The sequence below is a fragment of the Xenopus tropicalis genome, chromosome 2 (assembly GCF_000004195.4).
Source record: "Xenopus tropicalis strain Nigerian chromosome 2, UCB_Xtro_10.0, whole genome shotgun sequence".
Taxonomy (NCBI): Eukaryota; Metazoa; Chordata; class Amphibia; order Anura; family Pipidae; genus Xenopus; species Xenopus tropicalis.
The window spans coordinates 92,617,972-92,643,527 of record NC_030678.2 but is presented as its reverse complement, the minus strand read 5'-3'; the positions used below and the strand labels follow the sequence as shown (position 1 = coordinate 92,643,527).

At 38.2% G+C, this 25,556-nt stretch overlaps 1 protein-coding gene across 5 annotated transcripts in view; it reads left to right on the top strand.

Moving 5' to 3' along the window:
- bcas3 (breast carcinoma amplified sequence 3) overlaps window positions 1–25,556 on the top strand; it is a 584,912-nt gene that overhangs the window by 258,607 nt on the left and 300,749 nt on the right. For all 5 annotated transcript variants that reach the window (XM_031896950.1, XM_031896949.1, XM_031896951.1 and 2 more), the window contains 3 exons: window positions 7,133–7,233; window positions 17,026–17,222; window positions 21,215–21,312. In XM_031896950.1, the coding sequence (XP_031752810.1) occupies window positions 7,133–7,233; window positions 17,026–17,222; window positions 21,215–21,312 (396 nt within the window). The remainder of the gene's footprint in view (window positions 1–7,132; window positions 7,234–17,025; window positions 17,223–21,214; window positions 21,313–25,556) is intronic.

Below are 25,556 nucleotides of genomic sequence, written 5' to 3'. Positions count from 1 at the left end.
TCAGCCCTGACGGCAGATTTTGGTCAGGCGCCTTCTATGGCGCCCGATCAAAATTTTCTAACCTGGCCGATCGGCGAGTTGTCCGATATCAGCAGCTTCCTGCGATATCAGTTGACTCGCCGACATGCCATACACGCACCGAATATCGTACGAAACGAGGTTTCGTACGATAGTATTGGTGCGTGTATGGCCAGCTTTACTCAGACCAATCTTTTCGGGAGTCTTCAGGTGGCCATACACCTGAACACAACAGTATCTTGAACTTGATCCTAACTTGCCTGCTGCAATCCATATTGGTGGCAAAACAACCCTACTGGGTTTATTTAATAATTACATGATTTTTTGCAGACTTATGGTATGGAGATCCAAATTACAGAAAAATTCCATATCCAGAAAACAGATCCCCTACCTGTATTTACCTTGCATAACTATTTCAATCCTTTCTACCTTGCATTTGGTACTCATCAGGAAATCTCGGTTTGGAGGGGTGAAAGAGAACAGTTCTGCTGTTAAACTGCAATAAGCACTATCTCGCCATATTTGACCATGTTCTAATGAACTAACGCAAGTATCAAATTTCATAATTGTGTCATTTCGTTAAAAAACTTTTCCTGAATTTTTATCTGCCAATACCTGAAGTATGCAGAGTTCATCAGACTACAGTTAAAAACTAAATGTCTACCCTAATGAAAAGATTAGTGCATATAGCATACAGTATTTTGCAGACAGAGATAACAGCTTTTTAGCCTTATCAGTCAGATATTGTGCAGGATTGCAGCAGCCCATTGGTGCAGCCCTAGGTCTGTATAAGCCTGTGTTATAATCAGCCCAGTGAGCTTATGGCTAGCTAACGTTAGGTCTAAAGAAAACATTTTCATTTTTGGTGTTACTTGTCTTTTAAGTTAATGCATATATATATAAAATAGACCAGGTAATGTTAGTATAAATATTTATGGTATTTTTAAACATAGCTTGATCATAGATATGAAAAAAAAGAAATTCCAGTGCAATGCAGAAAGACTGTCTTACCACATCAGGTCTGCCCCATTTGTAATTCCCATGCTAAGCTACCATGAAAGGGGGAGAGATCATTTTGGCAAACACAAGTTTAAATTACAGGCTAATGACCATTTGGCACAAGTTTTGTTTGGGAAGTATGCAGTCCTTCAAAAAAGAAACCTGAATTGCGTCACCTACATTGGGCAATTACAGTAAGATTTGTTATGTGAATAATAGTAAAATAATGTAAATTGTGAGAAATCACAAGCAAGGTCACAATACACACTGTTTTCCTATGCATTGTCTCTGTAGCCATTTATTAAATTGTATGTAACACGCAGGAACATTTTGACCTTGACATTGTTAGCTTTAAAGACATTGGTTGGCTTTTTCTTCTTTCCAATTCAGTTGTGTGTGAGGTACACACAATTGTTCTTTTGTCCTGTTATCCACATTACCTGATTCCTATGTATGTCACTGTATTAATATTGTATGGGGGCTGATCAGTGTCAACCTGTGGCAATTACCTGTGAGCTAATTGTTTTGGAAACTTGGAAGCACTGGAGAACATTTATTAACAGCTGGCATAGTGCTATGTACAAGACAAGGTACAACTCTGTCTCCATAATGTCTGGAAGAGGAGTTGGCCTAGAGTGTAAGGGGATTAACCTCTGATGTAGGATATCATGCTAGAGGCCACTTCCTGTGACTATCCCTATGACCGTGGTCACTTAATCTCAGGCCCGGATTTGTGGAGAGGCCACAAAGGCTCGGGCCTAGGACGGCAGAAACCTGGGGGCGGCATGCCGCCCCGCCGCCCTAAAATCTTTTAAAATTTTTGTTCACATACGGAGCAATGGGGACTTCTCCCCACTGCTCCGTATGCAACTTTCGCTGACCGCAACCCTCCTGTTCGCGCATGCGCACTTGGGGGGCGGCCTAGGGGCGGCCGGTTTAGAAATCCGGCCCTGCTTAATCTTCTGGTGTCCTGGCATATTTAGTGTGACTATCAAGGCTTTTGTGTATTTTGAGTCTGATGTGAGAAAAGTGCTGTATAAATAATTCCCCTTTCTTTGTTTTCTGTCATTTAGAGAGCACTTATGTCATGAGTGTAGAAGCAAATCTAGCACCTAACAGGCCTATGCATTAGGGCCCACTGCTATGGGTGCAAGGAAACCCTAGAATTTACATCTGCTTGACCAGGTGATAAGTGCAAGGGGTACTGTGGTTTGTGCAGAGATGCTGAATTTTTGGGGAAAACACTACATAATGAGAAAAAAACATGGCCTGTTAATTAAAATGAGTTTTAGATTTGCGACACACATAGCATTTCTCTGTCTGATTTCAACATTTTTTCAGGTTGAAAATGGTCTTATCACAGACAGTGACAGGTGATTTCCATTAATATGAATGACAGAGGTAGGGGGTGGGGGTAATAGCTGGTTTTCCCAGGGGCATGCCACACAATCCACTTTCTCCTGCCCCGAAATCACTGTGTGTTGTCAGGCATAGCATCAAACTGTTATTGCACAAAAGGTGTGGATTTTGGCATGGAAATAAAGATGATACTATATATTCAATAATAAATATTCCACTAGATAGCACAAAAGGGGGGAAAGGATTAAGGTTGTTTCAGTAAAGAGTAATGACAGAGGCCTCCTTGAATCTCTCAAGATACACCAATAACAAGAGCTCTGCATGGGGCCCAAGAAGATGATGTTGTTTCAGTTCTTGTTTATTGATATCTTTACCTCAGTCCAGGCAAGCCAGCAATATATTATCTCCCTTCCTGCACTAAATAAATGATGGGCTGGGTGTTTAAGTAAAAAAAAACATACTTAAGAATACTGAACAAGCTGGAGCTAAATTAGTTTGGTAAGCCAAGAGGTTATGAATAAATATAGAAGTATGTTTGCTAACGGCAGTTCCTATTATTGGCCTCATTTCTAATTTCCATGTAGTATTCTTGGGTGTAAGTCTTTGGAACTGTAGAGGTCTCTTCCTCAGCTGAACTGGAATACATCATAGGACTGGTATGCTGACTTTTAAAAAGGTTTTACAAATTGAGAAGCAACTTGTTCATTCCTGGGTCATTATAGTAACAAAAACTTTTCAATGAAATGACTTCAGACACACACAAATGCTGTCTGAATTTACCTTGCCCTCTTTACCTCATAGAATTTGTGTTGGCCGATGTTAAGGTTTGAACCCTGTTGCCCCTCCAGTGAACTTCCAAGCAGAACATTTTAATTGAGGACGGCATGAGACAGTACACACGCGCGCATATTTCCCCTCCTGTTAGGAATGCAATGGATTTAGTTTCCCCGGAGAAAGAAAAAAACAGGAAACAGAAAACAATATTGATGTGTGCATGCTCACTGGAAATAATTGTGCAGTAATTCCATGGGATTTGCTGAGAGATTGCAGGGATACACTTCTTACCGCTTCAAAATAATTGTGATGATTGATAATGCACATTCATAGCTAAGGTAACAGTTAAAGTATTTTGATTTATCTAGTGACAGTAAACAGGCAGCCCTTAGGAGTGTGTTATTTATGGCCCAGATATGGTTCTTGCTTTAGTACCATATTAACTGTAAACATACAGTACTGGACTGTAAATATGTCTGTATATAACTTTAATTTTTGTATCTGGATTAGATTTTATCCTAAAGGTAAATTGCCCTACATCTTCCTCTTTTTCTGTGTCCCCAGAGTATCACTCCACACATTTTCCTACTCTGTAGTTAAAAAGACACACACATATATATATATATATATATATATATATATATATAGGCTTAAGAAACACTTATGTATCATTTTTTCCAGGGTAACCTTTGCGTTTTATACTTATCCCCATAGGTTAAATCTACAAATCTGTTTTAGAATCTGGAACCTGGACTATGAAAGAATATAGATTCACTTTAACTAAAGCACCAGCAACAGGCAATAAATAGTTATGAGCGAATCTTTTGTTTCGCTTCGCCGAAAAATTCACGAATCTTTCAAAAGATTTGTGAAACGGCGAAAATGTCGCACGTCAAAGAAAATTGTCGCCCACGGCTATTTTCTTGTCGCAAGGCTATTCTTTTGTCACCCGCAGCTATTCTTTTGTCGCAAGACTACTCTTTTGTCCAATTTTTGGACGCTCGGCGAATTTTTCCGCGGCGAATCCATGCCTGGCGAAACATTTCGCCCATCACTAGCAATAACCCCTTTTTAATGGCATATGCCTATGACAGTATACATGCTAAACATAAGTGCTGGCCAGCTAATCTCTTTGAACATATTTAAAGCATATTCAGTTTATACCCATCTTGATGCCTACATGTCCTTGCCCAGAGACGCAGCAAGGCAGCCTTTCCATATTCGAAGAGAGAACATCTGTTCCTATGACAGATCATGTGACTGATCATCTTTTGGTAAGAGCCTGCGGTTGCTCAGATGTGCTCTTAGAATAAGAAAACACAAAAGACTCAGCATCAGTGCAGTGAGTTGAGAGGTCAGCTAAATGTTTGTAAAAGCTTTAAAACACCAATTGAAAAGTAATTTGAAGCAGAATGGCATGTTATATTAAATCTGTGGTTATCTCACTATGTGAACGATCTGGTTACTCTTGGAAACTTTATTGTAACAAAAAAAAAGCTACCCTTTTGCTGTGCTTGTATGTGCCACGGGATTTTCTCCTGACAGTGGTGCCTGCATCACATCATTCAGTAAAGGTGCATCTCCTGTGTAAACCATGGACAGTACTATCTCGCCTTAATGGAGATAAAGTGAAATGTTTATAAACAAGTGATTATGGTCGTTGCACTTCATAGTATCAGACTCTCTTGTTTGCATTTCACGCGTACCTAACATATCAGGGTCAGAGAGTACAAAAGTATTTAACTCATTAGCACTGAAATCAAGAGATAAGGATAGGCTCTTTTACACTTTTCCCAGCCTCAGGCAGACTTGTCTCATGTCAGTGAAGCCTGAAAATCTTTAGCACCTTTATATTTCTAAGACACATTCCTTTGCGGTGTCAGTCCCCTCTCAAGCACTGCTTGTTTACAAATGTGTGTTCCTCTTAGGGCTCTGGCACACCGGGAGATTAGTCGCCCGCGGCAAAACTCCCTGTTCGCGGGCGACTAATCTCCCCGAGTTGCCTTCCCCTGCCATCCCACCGGGATGTCTTTTTGGCGATTTGCGCGAAATCGCGCAGCCGCGTCTGCCATCCCGCCGGCGACTTACATGTTCGCCGGTGGGATGGCAGGGGAAGGCAACTCGGGGAGATTAGTCGCCCGCGAACAGGGAGTTTTGCCACGGGCGACTAATCTCCCCGTGTGCCAGAGCCCTTAGAGAACGTATATAAAGGCCTTTCACTAATATTTACAGCTGGCGCCAATTTTAGGGCATAACAGAAAAGACAATTAGCCCTGGCAACCTAGACTGAAGAAAAAAATATATAATTATATTATACTTTAATATTTTAAATGTCAATAGCTGTTCAGCAGAAATCATATTCTTCAAATGTCTTAAATTCCGCAGGACAATCTCTGACTCTGACTTTTTCCCAGGAATTTTCTTAAATTTTTAAAGGGAAGCTATACCCCCAGAATGAATGCTTAACAAATAGATATTTTATATTATGTTAAGTGACCTATTAAAGAATCTTGCCAAACTGGAATATATAAATCAGTAAATATTGCCTTTTACATCTTTTTCCTTGATTTTGTAATGGTCTGTGTGCTCCCTCAGAGATCACATGACTGGAAATAATGCAGCTCTAACTGTAACAGGAAGAAGTGTGGGAGCAAAAGGCAGAACTCTGTCCATTAATTGGCTGATGTGGCCTAGCGTGTATGTATTCCTTGGCTTGTTTGCGTGCACTGTAAATTGTATGATGCCGAGACGCGGATATAATAATAGCAGATATAATGGACAGAAATCAGTTTAGTACCTGCTTCTAGTTATTGAATAGGCTTGATTAAAACACTATTATATTGTTTTAATCATAACCATTAGGTGTGCCGTATATTAAAATACCCCATTTAATACAAGTCTCTAGTGGCAACCAGCAATGATCTGGCCCAGTAAATTATTTTCAGGTATTTGTAGCTGTACAATCGCATATTTATGAAATAAATGAAGATTCAGAAAGCAAAGACCACTGTCAGATGCATTTTTTACTTTACCAAATAAAGTTTAATGTAGTTTTTATTATTATTGTTGTTGTTTTTTTATGTTGCTTTTTCCACTCTATATTGAATATATTGAAATTTTTATTTTTGATGTGATTGCCCATGCTGTAGACCAGGGATCCCCAACCTTTTTTACTGAGCCACACTCAGGTATAAAAAAATGTTGGTGAGCCACACAAGCATAAAAAAGTTCATTGAGGATGCCAAATAAGTACTGTGATTGGCTATTAGGTAGCTTTGGGCTGCTGGCCTGCAGGAGGCTTTGCTTGGAGTAAAATTGTGTCTCTGGGCTTCCAAAACTTGCCTTCAAGCCAGAAATTTAAAAATGGGCACCTACGTTGAGGCCATTGGAAGCAACATCAAAGGGGGTGGTGAGCAACATGCTGCCTGCAAGCAACTGGTTGGGGATCACTGCTGTAGACCCTCCTTTCCAGCTGGCACATCACCCCTTCTCGATCACATTCCAGGCAGATTCCTTATGCATTTAATTAAGTTATATTCCGTTTAAGCCTTGAGATCATGCCAACTAGAAGAAAAGCTGTAAGGTGATGATCAGTCAACCAGAACGGCATCAGACCTCTGTACATGTGAAATCTTAAAGTGATCTTATGCATTGGCACAAACTCAGAGGCAAAATAACTGTAAGGATTTTGTTGCCTCTTAAAGATGATTATTTCATTTTAAATATATGTTTCCACCTAAAGTTGTACTGATAGAGCATTTGCAACCCTATTGGGAAAATGTAAAGTAATCATAAGTGAATTTCTAATTTATTGTGAATATAAATTCCTTTAAAAACAATGTATAAAATATGCTCTTAGTTTGTAAAGGCTTCTGAGTACAGTATGTAACATTTCCCTATATATTATATTATATGAATGGTTTACTGCTCTGAAATGTTTGCTGTAATATGTATTACATAAGTGTATTTTCATTTTGTGCAGTGGTTCCACCTGGAAGTCCTGGACCAATCACAAGGCATGGGTCCTATGACAGTCTAGCATCAGACCACAGTGGCCAGGAAGATGAAGAATGGCTTTCACAGGTATAGTACTGCTTGACAGCAAGTGTACATAATTACAGTACAGCTCAACTGGCTTTTTGGGTACAGGGGATGGGGGACAGGGGTCCTTTGGATGAGTTACAATGCAGCAGGAATCTCACAGGTATTGGCTGTTGTGATGAGCATCTCAGTAGTATATAGTGATGAATTGTATACAACACAGTGTAATAGTGGCTCAATGCCCTTTACTTTATCTTTGTACATCTTATTGGCAACAATGTGGCCACAAGTTCAATTCAGACCAAGTATTAGGTCTACCCATGTTTGTGTAGGTTTTCTCTAGGTACCCCAGTTTCCTTTCACACTTCCAAACCACAAAAACAGGCTCGTTAATTGGCTTCTTATGAAATTAATGCTGGTGTGTAAGTGTTGTATAAATTGAGTAGGAATCTTAGATTGTAAGCTGATTGTATTGATCCAGGTTGAATGGCACTAGTTGCTCATGTACACCCTGCATCCTGGAACACATACAACATCCTAAAATGTACAGAGCAGAAGAAGGAGAGGAATTACATCAGAGAAATGCGTAAAGCAAATTTAGTGGAGCACCCAGCTATTAGCTGGCTCAGGGCTGTGCTTACTAGGCAGAGGTATAGTTGTTTTTGCTATATGTTATGATGGTAAAGAATATCATATGCACAGATCATTTCTTATGTGTAAGGAGCTGTATTTTTACATGTGAGTGAGAGCTGCCATAAAGTTTCACAGAAAAGCGTTTAGACCTAGTGCTACAGCTCTTAAGCACAGGATTTGGTCAGGATCTCTTTACTGCATATTTGTACATGAAAAGGCAATTATAATGCTACAGTTCCAGTATTATCCAGAGTAGAAAACAAGGACTTACTCCTAATATCACCCAAATTGGTTTCAAGCAGATCCTTTACATCAACTGAGTTTTGCCCCCATGAGGGAGCTGTAACCCCTAGTTTGGGACCCTCTAACATATACCGTTCACATATGTGATATTCTACAGATGTTACTGGATTTGTACCCAGGTTAGAACTTTACATTAAGAAAAAAATAATAAATAATAAAACAAAAATCTGTAAAAGTTTTTAAACTGTTCTAAAAAGATTATAAAGCTATACTGCTAAATCTTTACAATTAATTATGGCAACAAACAGGTATGTTTCATTGCTCCTTAATGGTTGGAATACAGTTCAGGCTGGAGATATTTAAGGAAAATAATAAAGACCTCAGCTGGAATAGTTTAGTGTAGTTTAACATGAGGACCTTATCGGCAAACTAATGACATATTCATTAAAGTGCGATACAGTCTATTACAGTAATCTCAATATCTCTTTATATATCTTTATTTGCTCCTAAAATGGTTAATATTTTCAATATGTGCTAGGATGTAGTGCAAAGTAAGTCTCCTTTGGTCTTCTGGAATAACTGCAGTTTCTCAGGCTAAGAGATTTTTAACTCTGTCTCACTTCATCCTATACCATATGAATGGAAAAAATACATGCATAAGGAATTAATTTTACTGCTTGATAAGGGAAAATTGTTTGTTAAAAAAATATAATGTACATAGAACTGTATTTGCACCTGAACATCTTATCAATAATCCATCTTTGCAGATTTAGTGCTACTACTTTTACTATTACATACTGACAGTAAATAAAAGTGACACTTCTTGCAGCCAGTTCTTTAGCATGAAAATACAATGTTGCCTGGACACGGCTGCCTTGATTTCTATCAAATTTCTTTCTCTTTGCTTTTTTGCAAGTGTATATACTATGCATTGTTAAAATGCCTTCTTAAGGCTACATGTAAGTTATTTATCAAAGCACCACGACCACTGTTAATTTGTTTTTGGATGTAGAAACTGCCTGATTGAAGTTGGAAACTGGATGGGGTAAACACTATTAGTAACTAATAAAGATCATTAGTGCCAGCTTATGCAAAATATGAGTGTAACCCTTTCTTGGCACACTCACTTATTTTGGGCTGTATACTTGGATAAACAGGAAATTTGGTCCCCTTTGCAGGTGAAAGGTACTGGGAACTGGGATTTTAGCGCAGTGCCTCCACCTAGTGGACACTGAGGAGCATACCCCAGGGGATTTTAAAACCTTCTTTGGGAAACCTGTGTGCCACTACTGGCTCAGTCTCTCTGAGGAATCAATCAATTACTCAATGCATACCTACTAACCACAAAAAGGCAGCAAATGATATGTTTAACATATAATGCTCTTTATAGTGTAAATATTTACAAAACAGTAGGTACAATTACAATGCATAATATACATACCACCAGTTGGACAAAATGTAATAAAACAGAAAAAGCAAACACGTGTGGATTGAGAAAACCCCAACTTTTCAGAACACAGTCCTTTGTCAAAGGGATTTAGAAATACTGACTGAGAAACAGGGGAAGGATCTCTCTTATCATTTCATGATGTATCACTTACATACTGTGCCTCATAGGAGTCACAAGGATAGACATTATTTAATTTTGAACCAAAACTGGAGCAGCTTTAACTCCCTTTTTACTAAATAAAAAAATTAGCTAAGGAAAGGGAACATTACTCCCAAGCAGTGGGCTGAATCAACAAGGTTAGTAATCATAAAAGGAGGAGTTAGACCAGTTTTAGATAAAACAATGTAAAGTATGTCATACACTTTATTGACTGATTGAGTGAATTCGAAAATGCAAGCTTTGGGAACTACTTACTGTAGAGCCCTGTTTCACTATCCTGTTTTGATCAGTAGTGCGGTACAACATACTACTATCAAGTTTAGTTGGAAAGGCTATAATTAAGGTTTTTGTCAGGTTCAGCTATAGGTGACCTTGATTCTTCCAGGAGTAGATAACTGAAAGGCAGTTGGATATCTAGGTCTGAATATTGGAAGTAAGTGAAGGGTTTTCTAAATGAATCTGGATATCATCTGCAAGCTTTATTTTCACAGTCAGGGGAACGAGGGAACAAAAGAATCCATTAAGACTGTTCAACTGTAGACCTGAGGGTGGGATGTGGCTTTCCAAGGTATTCTTAGGGCCACCTGTGTGCATAGATTTAGTCAGATTACATAATTTGGGAAATAACCCATTTAAACATATACAGTGGCATATATATATATATATATATATATATATATATATATATATATATATATATATATATCACATCACTACTGTATAAGACTTTTTTTTTATTTTTTTTTAAAAATAAGACAAGATGTTCCTGAGGAGTTCTGCACTGGTGCTTCTTGGAGCAGAAGATGTTCTTTGTTGTTAGAAGAATAAGTGATAGTTTTGTTAGTGCAAACACCTGAGTACAAGGAAGCACACAGTGGTAGTTCTGAAATGGCACAGCGTCCCTGCATCTGTGTAAACAATAAGAGCCATAATATGAACTCTTTTTTTTGCTTTTAAAGATTGTCTTTGGCCTAGATATACATCGAGTGGTGAGAAAAATCTGTGTTTAGAAAAGTAAAACTCACTACTCATTATATTATCCTTTGGGGCTTAGTTATAAAAACACCATCCTGTTTCATATCTGGATTTAGGTTAGGTTAACATGGATTTCAAGCACTTTTCCTGTTCAAGAGCTTTTATTCACCAGTAATATATATATGATTAATTTAGCCTTTGCTGTAGGCAATATACAGGAAGGGTAAACTTTAACTCAAAGAGCATTTAATTATATTTTAAGGCATTTTGTGAAGCAGAACCCCGGGGATCCTAATTCTCCAGAGAATGGTTCAAAGTATATTTGGTTTCTCAGACTAGCAAAAAAAAAAATATATATGTATATGGACTGATCTTATGTCTTCAGAAGTAGAGAAAGTTAACAGCTTCCAGCCCTAAAAGTTTATGATAACATGTCACTTTATGAGATGCAAAACAATGTATTCCTTAGGTAAATATGATCGTTTAGAACATAATTCTGTGCCAGTCATTTTTTGGAAATAATGTCCAGCATTCTCAGACAGATAATACATTTGGTATAGAGATAATCAAACATTAACTTTTTTGTAGAAAGCCTGAACCAGGCCAGTGGGACCTCACCAACTTTCCTGGCTAAAAAATATATGGAAGCACAGTGGAGTTGGTGTACACAATCTTGCATCACTTCAGGTTTTTCTCTTTGCAATCTCCCCATAGTAGCATGCGTGTTTGGCGCCAATCTGGACCTTGTTTTAAGTGTACATGCTTTGTGTTGGTGATTGCAGTGAAGACAACCTGAAGCAGGGGGGGGTCTAAAGTGGTAGGCCACACAAACTCACAGAAGGGAACTGCTGTTTGATGAAGGGTGTATTCTGTAAACCATTCATGTCTTCAGTTGGTATACCCAGTGCCGGGTTTGAGGTTGTAGAGATAGTATACTGGATATATGGTATATGGATACTTTTTTTCTATACAGCCCACTAATAGAAAGTAAGCATGTGTGATATATGGCTGTATTTGCTAGCCTGATTTGCATTTTTTGTTACTTAGATTAAGGGCAGGGTTACACGGGGAGATTAGTCGCCCAGCGACAAATCTTCGTTGTCACGGGCAACTAATCTCCCAGCAATGCCATTTTCTCAAGGCAACTTCGGGCTACTGCGGGACATCGCAGCGATGCATATGCCATCCCACTCGTGATTTACATTCTAGCCGGTGGGATGGCATTGCAGGTAGATTAGTCACCCGCGACAAAAAAGGTTTGCCGCTGGGCCACTAATCTCCCCGTGTACCCCTGCCCTAAGCCAAATCCTTAGTGTTTAGCCCAACCAAATCCAAGCCTTTAATATAAATTTAAATAGAAATAGTGCTAGCATATAATAAAAAAACAAGTGTTCAAGACTGCATTAAAATGAATTAGCAGCCATATTAATTAAACATTTTAAATCCCCTGGAATCAGTTAAAAAATAAATTCATAAACAAAGAATCTATGAAATACAAACAAGGTAGTAATTAGTATAAGACTCACACTACCCAGACTAATGTTTGAACCACCACTATACCTAGCAGCAGCTTGATATCTGAGTAAAAATAACTGCGGTCTATGTGGTGTAAATGTTGGGTATGTCTAACTTCTCTAGCTACATTAATATCCCAGCCGATAGTGGTTCTCTGGGTTGTATGGCTACCACAGCAGAAAGTAAAGATTCATGGCAATCCACAGAAGGTGCAGCCACCATCAGGGCCCTGTTCCACTTGCTCTGAGCCAGGGAAAATGGGTTCATGAGTGGGGACTGGAGCGGGTGGGCAGCTGACTGGGTAGTCCCTTAGTTATGTAGCTGTGCCACTGACCTATATATTGGCCACTGGCCTTAGGCTGAGGAACATGTGTCTGTCAGTTTGCTTCCTGATCTAACAAATCAATTACTGTATGTTTACCAATTTGCAATGCCTAACTGCCAAACAATATAACTTTATTGTTTGCAGCAAGGAACAAATATGTTGAGGAGATCACAACATTTCCAAAACATTTGTGAAACAGATTTATTTAAAGCTAAGAAATAAACAAGCTATTTTACAACTGGATCCTGTGACTTTTAGGGCTGTTGTGCATAGCTTCAAATTGCCAAATGAGCATTACTATAGAAAACGCTGTTGTGGAACACACATATTTTACATTAAGATATCTGCCAAATAAGAATAGCATTTGTATGTGTAGGAGCTGATACATCAGACCAAATAAAAATCTGTTGGAAGAAATAAATATCCCTTGATTGCTGGCACATGTGGCATTTAAACGTAGTGCATTTATAGATGGTTGCTGAAATTGAAGAGAATTTTGTTCCGTGTCAGTACATGGTATCATTACATAATATTTAATGGCCTTTGTTCAGGTCGTATTCATTGTGGGTGTTTAGTTGTGAGTCATTACCAATATCAGCGTACAGTGCTCAATTATACATTGCCACATTATGTTATAATGTGCAGCAATGCACATGACAAAGTTTGGATTGATGTAATGTTGTGGTAGTTTGTGAGAGAGTAGAACAAATTGTAGGTAATTTAGAATTATACCTGGCTAGTAAAATATGCTCATATTTTTCTCAGAAATTTTTATGCTACATTATAATGTCATAACAGAATGCTTAAAGGGGACCTGTCACCTTAAGAAATTATTTCAAATTCTTTTCTATTGTGTTTGTCAAGCAAAATAAACTTTACTTACACTATATATATTTTGATTTTATTCTCCTCAGCCTTGGAATTCACAAATGCAGCAAGCAGGCCGGCACCATTTTGTGGACACTTATCAAAGCAGGCATTGCATCCGGTCAAAATCTTGTTTCTGTGCCAGTATGGGGGGACATGATGCCCATGTCCATACACTGGTTACAAAATTACATGGTGCAGAGGGAGGGGGAACGTGAGGAGGGCAGCAACATCTAAAAATTTTTGAGTTGAGAGTGAAAGTAACTCTCTTCCCCACCTCTATGCCTAAGGCATAGAGGCGGGGCAGGCAATATATGATTGACAGCTGGAATTTTTAAATGCTTTTATAATGGGTATGGATGTGGTAATAACAAATGATATTGGGTTTCTTGTTTAATTTGAAAAGGGCTTTTATTATACAGCTTTTTATGTCTGGATGACAGGTCCACTTTAAAGACACCACTTGTGACATAGCGCTGATTGTCTAGGTCAACTGGCGGTCTGTGGGCCCCTATCTGTCTGGCTGCTGTGACTGATTACATTTGTGTAAGATATACATTGTATCAGTACTAAGATTAACTGGCCTCCCTGCATTGTTCACACCTCAGATTCAGGTTGTAATCCCCGGTATTGTTCACACCTGTAAAGTCCTGCATTGTTCACACCTGTAAGACCCCAGGCACAGAGTTTACCTGTATACACCTCAGACAGACTGAAGGTCACTCTATGTACTGCAGTACAAACTGTTCATCTTTGAGTGGTCATGATTAGTTACTTAAATAGACATGATAGGTTTCCATCCTTCCATACTCTTACCAAAACAAAAAAAGAAATGTAGGGTGCAGGTGGATATAACTGGTACCTTCCCACCAGTAACACGCACAGAAAAAAAGGCACAAATCCACTCGCAATGCAAAGAGGTATATGTTTATTTCAACTTTTTGCATTGCAAGTCGATTCCCTACTCTGCCTGCCCTTTTCTACCCTGCGTGTGTGTGCCATACTCTGCCTACCCTACGCTGCCTGTGTGCCATACTCTGCCTTCCCTATGCTGCCTATGTATGCTGTACTCTGCTTTCCCTATCTATGTGTGCCATACTCTGCCTGCCCTATGCTGCCTGTATGCTGTACTCTGCTTTCCCTGTCTATGTGTGCCATACTCTGCCTGCCCTATGCTGCCTGTATGTGCCATACTCAGCCTGCCCTATGCTACCAGTGTGTGGCCTGTGGAAGGTGAATCTGGCAGGGATTGGTTCTGGGACTTTGTTAGCATTTGTAGAGTTTCTGTGCTATCCACAGGGCAGAAGCTGGCAAATGGAATTAAGGGTATGTCTATATAATAAACTTCTTTCGCATATAAGTGATGGGTGATATCTCTGCAGTGGGTACCAATTATTTGTTTTTTTGGTCTGCTACCACCTTTTATGTGGGTATGGTCTTAAAAGCGCTTGTGATAATATGGGTGTGGTTTAAACTGGGTGTGGCAAAACTGACTTCCATTATTGGCCCTTCACCATGTAGGCCAGAAAAATTCCAGCCCTCTGTACCACAGACATTGGACAGCACTGGTCTAGGTAGATCACTTATTGCCATTCCAGAACATTAGCTGTATTGTTAGTTGTATTTGTTTAATATCTCACTGTGGGCAGTGCCAGTAGCTGGGTGTTCTGATAAAGCCTGCCCTTATCTTCAACTTCTCAATTGGAAGAGTGGGTAATGCATGTTGTCAGTGTGAAGTAGATACAATATGTTTGTCCTGCACACAACAGGAGAGTGAATAGGAACATCTGCCCATTGCCTCGCTTAAACTGCAAAGGCATCTGTTTACCTCTCGGCTCTGTGACACTGATGGTTCTGAGCTTAAAATATACAAGAAGCTTTATCTGTGGCCTAATTTAGATGGCAGCATGAGGTAAAAAGCTATAAGAGAAAGCCGAATTACATTTTAGGCAGTGGTGCAAACGGAAGATTTAGCGGAAGAATCACTTCTGTTCTGTCCTTAGCCTTCAAGGCTTGTAAATCCAACTCTCCAGTTACATATTCAAAATTGCTTGAAAATATGTTTTATCTGTTGCTGAAATGAACTGAGAGAAAATAATAGAGATCAGAAAAGAAATAAATGCTTTCTCAAGCACATTCCCATACACTAGCAGCACAGCAAATGGGTATCTTATGTTAGCAACATATAGCAACATACAGAACCGACAACATGGCAAGGGAGCTTCATAAGGGAATGATTACAAAAAGTCAGAAAGTGAATTTACAAGTAAAGAGCTATTGTAATAACATTGGAGTGAATATTTTGAGGTGCTTCAGATCATTAACTTGATTCTATCAGCAGACTTGGAGTAAGAGTAATGTGGTCCCTGATAATGTAGCAAAGCTGGGGCCCCTATTTGAAAGAGGTAAAAATTGCAAAAAACAGATTTTACTTGAATTAATAACAAACCAAATGAAAAAGCCACAAATTAATTTCTGAAATGATTAATGTGGAATGTCTGCAATATTGACAATTCTGCATCATTTCTAGAAAGATTATATGGGGGGTATTTCTTTTCAGAGGTTTTGGTGGTAGTTTATGAACAGGTAGAGTAGGTGGGGCTTTATTTAGATGGCTATATATACAGGATCATGTCTGGTTTATCAATTAAAAATTTATGCTGTTCCTAGTCGTTTAATCTTAGGTTTAAAATAAACACCAAAATCTTTAAATTGTAAATTCAATCTAATTTGTGCCAACACTGTTGATTAAAGGGTAACAAAATATAACAAAACCCTTTAGCATGATTTACTGTACTCCATTATTAGTTATAAATTTTCCCACATGGAACAAATTTATAAGTTCCACTTAAAACCAAGATTAAAATACAAGACAATCTTCTTGTAGGGCAGCAGGAGAAAAATTAACCCAATTCCATAATTTTTAACTTAAGTTAAAAAATAAAACAATAAGGGGCTGATTTATCAAAGTCCGAATTTCGGACGTTTGGGAAAAATTTGTATTAAATACGGAAATTTCTGATGTGCGTTAAATTTGCCCAGTTTTGATAAATGTCTCAGACTGTGTTTTGCCATCCTGTTTTGAGCAGTGCTTTCTCCCATATGAATCTTGACTCCTTGATGCGTTTCTCACTTGGGGAGAAAACATTTTGATAAGAAGCTGTTAAATGTGAGATGGTCAGTACATTTTTACCTAGCAGTAACCATGTTCAGGATATAACGAGTAAGTTTTATTGCATATGATTTTATATTAGCCAATATGGTCTGTAATGATGATTTGATTAGTAATAGGCTATGCCCCATTATTCATTTAAACCCAAAATGAAGTTACATTTTACATTTCAAAACAGTTAGGATATGAGGGACTTTTAAGCAATAGAATAGTTTTCCACATGGAAAAGCCTTTAGAGCCTACCCTGCTAGATTTGACTGACTTGTTTCTGAAAATGCTGTAGCTACATTGGATCATTATTTATTTCCATTCATTCCAAGTGAAATTTGGATATAATGCTACAGTTACAATGTGATTTTGGGATACAAACAGAATAACTGCAAGTTTTGTACTTTAAAAAAGTTGACCCTATAATTTGTATTTTGCGTACTATTTTTGATATGTTCTGTAAAGAATTTCTTGCTTAGTATTTATATAGCTGTTTGGTAATTTCAGGTAGAAATTGTGACCCATACAGGACCACACAGGCGACTATGGATGGGGCCACAGTTCCAGTTTAAAACAATACATCCTTCTGGTCAAACAACTGTAATATCCTCAAGCTCTTCAGTGCTTCATTCCCATGGCCCAAATGATACCCCACAACCACTGTTGGAGTTCGACACTGATGATCTTGCTCTAAACAGCCTCAGGTATGGAAAGCTTTTACTAACTCAAGCATGCTGGGAGTTGCAGAGGTAATGATCTTTGGGTGCATTTACACAGAAGTGTATATGTGTCTGTATGTGTGATATTTTTATTTTTCAGTTCTGTGGCCCAAAGAAAACCCTACAAACTACATATACTGTGACCTAAGCACAGAGAGCTTCATTTTAACTCCCTCCATGTCTGTTCTGCCTTGCTTTAGAATCTGCTGCCTGCAAAATGGCAGAACTGAAAGTGCATAAATGGGTACAAGAAAAATGATTGGAAAGCTAGTCTGCTGTGTCCCTCTACAGTCCTAATCCCTAGCAAAATGCTGTCCTGTAGTCACTGCTTTAAATATGCATGTACTGTAAATTATAGTGCTATTTTTCACATTACACAGATCCCTTGCTAAGGCAGCCTTAGTGGCTAACTAGTGTGGGTTTTGTATACATATCTTTATTTATAAAGCACTACTTAGGTATGCAGCGCTTTACAGTAGAATAGATTACTATAACAGGGGTTTATTAAAATAATAATAGATAAATACAAAGTATGATAATAAATACAAATAAGGTACAGTTGCAATAACTTAAGGATCAAAGAGACAAGAGGATAGAGGTCCTTACCTGTAGAGCTTACAATCTAAATTACATTACTCTGTAGTCAATAATATAAACAATTTAAAAGAAAAAAATGTTTTCCTCTATGCCCTCAGGGCCTTGTTGGTGTACAGGTTTATTACTGGACCGTATCTGACGTTAACTTGTTAATATAGCGTAACATCTCTTGAACATTGCAGTTTCCTAAGCTTGTTGCATCAACAGTTCTCACAGTTATGATTAACCTGATATGGAAGTTAGAATAATAAATAGTTGTGCGTTTAGAACAAAGCTGGATGTCTGACTAGTTTTGATCAGTTAAATGTAGGGGAAAGCAGAGTCAGGGCCTGTAGGTGACTTATTAAAATAACCTTGTACACATAGTTCTGCTATTATCAGATAGAATATTCTGGATAAATGCCTGGGACAACATTTCTTCTCTACCTGCATTTATATTTATTGTTTGCTGGCAGAGAACACTCTGTATGGTAGAAATATGTTCTACCCTCCTGCCCATATCCCCATAAAATAAAATGTGACAAGAACTAAGTGACTGTTGCAGTTGCTCCAACATTTTGCAGGACACATTCTAGACAAAATGAACTGGCAAATATTTAATATTTATGCTCCGTGCCGCTAGTTTATGATTCAGCGTGCTAAGCACTTAATTATGCTTGCATTTTTATTGTATATCTAAGAAATGCTAACTAATGGAAAGGAAGTGTTTTCAATCAAATCTGAAAATAATAGTGGTATTTCTTATTTGTTTTAAGAAACTCACAGCTTGTTTGTAAAACAACACTAACTTCCAACTAAAGTGCCCAGAGTTGCACCTCTTAGAGCCTATAACCTTACATATTGCTCATGGTCTGTGCTGTTGTGCTTTGTGCCTTGCTGTGGACTGAAAATGCAATGCAGGGCAGAGAAGGCAATGATGCCAGGTGCAAGTGGGTCCTGTACTTAAAGAAACATCAAAGTATTAGACTAGAAATGTTGCGCCTTAAAGGAGGAGTAAAGGTAAAAACTAAGGGGCTAATTTACTAATCCACGAACGGTCCGAAGGCGTCCGAATGTGCTTTTTTCATAATGATCGGTATTTTGCGATTTTTTCGTAAATTGTCGCGACTTTTTCGTAGCCATTACGACAGTTTCATAAATTGTCGCAACTTTTTCTTTACCTTCGCACCGAGTACGAAAGTTTCGGATTCATTCAAGCTTCAGTATCGTGACTTTTCTTGGGCCAGGTTGGAGCTGCAGAGTGTCATTGAGTCCTATGGGAGGCTTCCAAAATCATGCAAAATCTGAAAGTTTTGCCCGCCGTTTACGAGCGCTCAATACGAAAAAGTCGCGACTTTTCGCGCAAGTCGTAACGGCTACGAAAAAGTCGCAACAATTTACGATAAAGTCGTAACGGCGACGAAAAAATCGCAAAAAATTCGAAAAAGTCGCAAAATGTTCGTTTCCAATCCGAATTTTTCCCATTCGGATTCGAATTCATGGATTAGTAAATCAGCCCCTAAGTAAGCTTTATCAGAAAGGTCTATGTAAATACAGCCATAAGCACTTACAGTAATTGATAGAGTAGTCCTTTATCAAAAAAGGATCTGTGTTTGGTCCTTACATGGCAGATAATTAGATTACCAGGGCACAGATAATCCCCCCTACATATCAAATCCTATTTATCTGTAAACCAAAACAGTTACAACAAAGGGGTGAAGGTAGAAGGTTGTATACTAGTAATCTAATAATCTACCTTGCAAGGACCAAACAGGGCTGGAACTAGGGGTAGGCAGAAGAGGCAGCTGCCTAGGGTGCAACGATTGAGGGGCACCAGACAGGAGCCTCTCCTGCCTACCCCTAGTGCTACTTTGTCATTGCCTCCGCCGCTTGTCATTAGCGGCGGAGGCAATGACAGATCTAATCACCCTGCCCCCCCCTGCACCGCCTCCTGTGCTTTGGCGCGCATGCGCCGTTCCGGGGGGGCTGGGAGGTGGGCGGAGTTGGCCGACCAGGTTGCCTAGGGTGCTCGGTCGGCTTGGCCCGCCCCTGGGACCAAACATAGAGGCGCTTTAATTTCCGTTTGCCCTGGTTGGCTCGAAAAATAACAAAAACCATTGATTGTTCATGATTTAAACAATAGGCAAAATAGTATGCTAGGCACAAATTATATTTATTGCACCCCCTTGAACAAGAGGGTATACTGCTGCAAATCAAACTTGATTTCTTTCAGTTTGTTTAGAAATGTCATTACTGCTAGTAAAGGAAGCCAGGATGATAGTTTTTTTAACAAATGCCTGGGCCTGGGCTAGGGGCAGCCCAATCCATCTGTAAGCTAAAGTAAGAATCAACACAGTACCCCAACCTATTGAAGATTCTTAGGGTCCCTGCCCAGCATGAGTGACAGAATGTCACAATGCCTGAATGTCACAAGTTATATGTAACACTGCTCTTAGCATTGGGTAGGAGGCAAATTAAAAAACAAAGGGAAATGCTATCCTACATTTTTAGTATTACTGACATGTTACTATCAATTGGGAACATGTCAGTTTAAAACTAGCCTTTCAATTCTAGCTGTCCCTGAAAGCTGCCAAGTTTTTCTATGCCTACTGAATTTTATTACCATTACCACTGTGGCCATGTGTTTTATTGCTAACTTACCTGACTATTAGGACACATTTAAAGAATGCATTCTGCTTCAAGGATTACAACAAAAGATTTTGGAACTTTTAGTAGGAATAAAAGCTTAAAACAAATCGAAAGAAATCAAAAGAAATTTTTACATTTTGCACTTAATATTTCAAATTAGGTAAAAACAGAAGAAGTATTGTTTAGTTTTCGTTAATGAGTGAGGACTAATTTATTGAGTAAAGTAGTAAGTATCCCCAGTGAGAGTTCCTATGAGGAAGAAGTACTAGTGCAAACTAAAATGTTCTTTCCAAGTAACATAGCATTATGTAATATGTGAAACAAAAGGACCAATGTCAAACATGGAAGTAAAAAAACTAAATGTAAAGTTGCATAGGTAGTAAGCAAAAGGATTATAGAGTTTTTGTTAAACTATTTTATAAACTGTCAGGGGGGTAATGTAAGAGATTAAATATTTGCTCCATGTCTAGAAATGCATAACAAACAATGTGCTATGGGTGGGTTACTAGTCCAGGTGTCTTTTATTACATTACCTGCTTACATTTAGGAACATGAAACTGACCCCTTTTCTAATATCATTCCCATCTTGCTTCTACCTGGCATAGTTCTCTCCTGACATAACTCAATTTTGGGTTCTTGAACTTGGTTATGTATTCAGGGCACTGGTATTTGAAAATATGAACCAAAAATTGTCATGCTATTGAGCTGAATCATTAGAATATGTTTTTTTTTTTAATTGTGTGTAATTTTAGGATTCAGCCTGTACGCTCAGAACCTGTTAGCATGCCTGGATCACCCCGTCCTGTCTCTGATCGCAGAGGAACTTCTACTGTAATAGATGCAACTTCAGGTAGGATGCTCATGGAGAACCTTGACTGGTCAATTAGCCAGTCAAGGTTAGAAAACTGCAGTGAATTGTAGTATTGAATTAAAAATGAAGATTCTCTCAGTTCTATATGACATACTAAATGTGCATATAGCACAGGAGCAGGCTGTGGATCTGGCAGCTTGATATATAGAGTGGAATTCACAAAATGTCAGTAAAGAAGAAAAATGTCACAAACAAAATATTTTTTTACAATTTTTCTGCTTCTACTGACATCTTACATAGTAACATAGTAAGTTGGGTTGAAAAAAGACATACGTCCATCAAGTTCAACCATAATGCCTATATATAACCTGCCTAACTACTAGTTGATCCAGAGGAAGGCAAAAAACCCCATCTGAAGCCTCTCTAATTTGCCACAGAGGGGAAAAAATTCCTTCCTGACTCCAAGATGGCAATCGGACCAGTCCCTAGATCAACTTGTACTAAGAGCTATCTCCCATAACCCTGTATTCTCTCACTTGCTAAGAATCCATCCAGCCCCTTCTTAAAGTTATATAATGTATCAGCCAGCACGACTGATTCGGGGAGGGAATTCCAGAACCTCACAGCTCTCACTGTAAAAAATCCTTTCCGAATGTTTAAATGGAACCTCCCTTCTTCTAAACGGAGTGGGTGCCCTCGTGTCCGTTGGAAGGACCTACTGGTAAATAAAACATTAGAAAGGTTATTATATGATCCCTTTATATATTTATACATAGTTATCATGTCACCTCTTAAGCGCCTCTTCTCCAGTGTAAACAGACCCAACTTGGCCAGTCTTTCTTCATAACTGAAACTTTCCATACCCTTTACCAGCTTTGGGGCAGATTTATTAAAGGAAAACTATACCCCTAAACAGTGTAGGTCTCTATAACAATACATTTCATAAACAAGCTAATATGTAAAACCCTGCTTCATCTAAATAAACCATTTTCATAAAAATATACTTTTTTATTAGTATGTGCTGTTGGGTACTCCTACATAGAAAATTGCCATTTTAAGAATTAAGGGCCGCCCCCTGGGATCATAGGATTCACAGTGCACAAAAACACTGTTCCTGTTACAGTTAATGCTGCATTATTTCTGGTCATGTGATTTCTGAGGGAGCACACAGCACATCTTTAAATGGTCGATTAAGGGAAAGGATAACCCATATTTGTCATTAGTGAACTCTAATTTCACACTTTGATAAATCTGCCCTTTTGCATCATATCTATGGCATATTTTAGAACTTGTAGCTGAGACATTTAGAGTACCATTTTTCTGCCAAAATTTTGCTACTACAATTAAAATGGGGGGAAATTTTTTTTTATATTATTTGACTAATGTCATTATAGAGAAATTTTGGTGCACAATATTTTTTTGATTTAAAAGCGATAACAACAATTTATTTTACAGCATGTTTTTGGCCGCATTACAACTAACCCATAACACTTCCAGTTACCTGTCATGAATTTGTTGTACTTAGAACACTTGCAGTTTGCCAACCAACACTTTTAAAATTGCATTCTTACCAATGTTTGTCAATTTCCCCCTATACTGTTCAAATAATCTACATTCATGGGTTCATCCGTAAGATGTTACTGACATATGCTGGGACAACATTGGTTCTTTTAGTAAAATGATAACTGCCCCTGGTGAAAATGTAGCAACACAAGCAATTATGTTAGTTTGTTTTCTGTTAGTCTCATTTAGTATGATTCTATAACCATATCAATGAAAGCTCTAGTGAGAGCCATGACAACAAGACAATCAGGTCAATACAAGCACCATGTAACACTTATAAACTGTGCCAGGATGCATGTGTGATCAGAAGGACTCTTTATGTAGGTGGGGCAGGGTTATTGCATTTATAGTATTATAATGGAAAAAAATGTATGATCTACAACTGTCAATCATTTCCTTGGCTTTTGCTGTATAGTAACTTTTTACAATGGCCACTGAAGAGAAAAAAATGAGACAAATGGACTGTCCTGCCTTCTGCGGTTAGGTGTAGCATTCATTTAAATTCTATATTTATGTTGAATAACTTCTAACTCTATTTGCAGTACAATGCAAGTCTCTTTATTTTATAGCCATGTTCACTAGGATTTTTTGACTTGCAAACCAAAACACAAGATTTTTTGACTTGCAAACCAAAACACACCACTGAAAAAAATATTCCAAACAGAAAGGTATCAACCAATTCTAAAATACTAATTGTTTTGCAACAGTACAGGAGTCCCAAACACCCTGACATGTTTATCAAAGAACATGTGGGTTATAAAAGTTATTAAACTATGTATCCGGTTTCATGCAGTATGGCAATGCAGTGTTTTAAGAGAAATGGGAACATAAGTTTATACCACTGCTGTACAGCTGCACTGAAAACTCAGGGGCCCAGACACAGCATGGTTTTGTCAAATAAAATCTCTCACAAGTAGAATTATTAAACACAAAGCATTAGTCAACCAGCCAGTATCCAAAGAGGATTTTAATCTGTAGCAATGTGAAAATCCCCAGAGATTCTGCTGAGTGGATTGAAGTATAAAACTGTAAAAAGAAACTGTAATAAACACAAAAAGGGATTTGTAAAGGTTGCTTTAAAGACAAGTTAAAAAGATATATGATATGTATGTGAATTCTATTGTTCATACCAAATTTCCAGGTCCACTGGTTAAGATTTTGTAAGTTTTGGGCTATAAACACCCGGGGAGATTATCAGTAGCGGATAGTTGTAGCTGCCTAGAAACAGGTTTCTTAGTTTTCTGTACAGCAAGTACGTTATATCTCCAAAGGATACAATAAAACTACTTTGTAGTCAACTACAGGCTAGGGGCTTTGTTAGCCTTAAAAAACCTGAGACACATTCCATTGCATGTGTCTCATTCCCCAGGTTTATTAACCTCTATTAAATCTTGAAATGAAAGATGGCTACACTCAGTATCAATGTGCAGCATGCAATAATGTTTCCTGATTATTGTTTCGTTCAGGCTGGCAAGTGTACTCCAGGTTTGAATGTATAGCTCACATTCTGGTAACCTGTCACCATTAATTAACTTTGTAGCTATGTAACTATAATCCTTATGAAGCATACTTTATAGACTTAAAGTTACCTATCTATTACACTATAGCTCTCTCGCACTGACACTGATAAATTCTGTATGCAGCTTTATCTGAGCTCAATTTGAGAAAACTTTGAGAAAGGCCGTTGACACAGCCGAAATGTCAGTCATGTTGTACTTCTAATAAATCATATGTATTATTTCATAAGTCCTAAGCGAAGTGGCCCGTTTGTGCATTTATCTACTTTGAGATTTTGGAGATCTGCACCCAGGCATCGGATGACTTAATTTTTATAAGTGCCTACCGTTTGAACTGTTATTATATATATATATCTATATATATATATAGATATATAGTGTTGGTTGTCATAATGCTCCTAAAGCAATGTTAGTAACAAGCCAGCTTCAGTTTTCAGTCCACTGATTTTCTATGTTTAGAAGCATGTAGCACATATGTAGCTTATTCACATGGAATGTTTTTCTTTTAGCAGCAAGCCGGTTCAAACCTAGGGGCTAAATGTTTGGTAGTTACACTGAACCAGGAAGCGAATCCCCAGCCATACACCTTGCATTCTGTCTGCTGATCATTATCTAAGTGTTGATTGCTGGTTGCTAAGCAATGCAGGATTGTGGCGCCTTTTGCTATCAAGCTCAATCTTTTTGTCTTACCCTCCCAACATTGCATTATAGTTTGTCATCATTTATGTTTAACCTTTCCATAAATTGCCAGGACCCTGTTATGCTCTGTAGCTTGGAAGTGTGTTGTGGAAGGTGTCAGTCATACATACTTTTTGTGTATACACATTTTATGTGTGTCAGTGATTAGGACATTCTGTGCTAAACATACAGACTTTATAAATACATTCTTTTATTGTTATTTAGTTTACAGATTAGGTGAAAGATTGCTGAACAATTACTTTTATGCACACAGGTCTCTATATTAATGGTAATGTAACAAGTTAATAGACTTTTCAGTCTAGGGGAACACAGTAAGCATCCATTTTCATAATCACCTAATCTCACATGTTTTGTGTGTCAGGACAATTATTGTGTATTCCTCATGATTATGAACTGGATTGGGGTATATTTAGGTTTAGTGCTGCACTAGGCAAAACATGCCGCCCTAGGCACAGGCCCTTGGGTACCTTATTAAAAATACGCCCCTGCCTGAATGTATCGGAG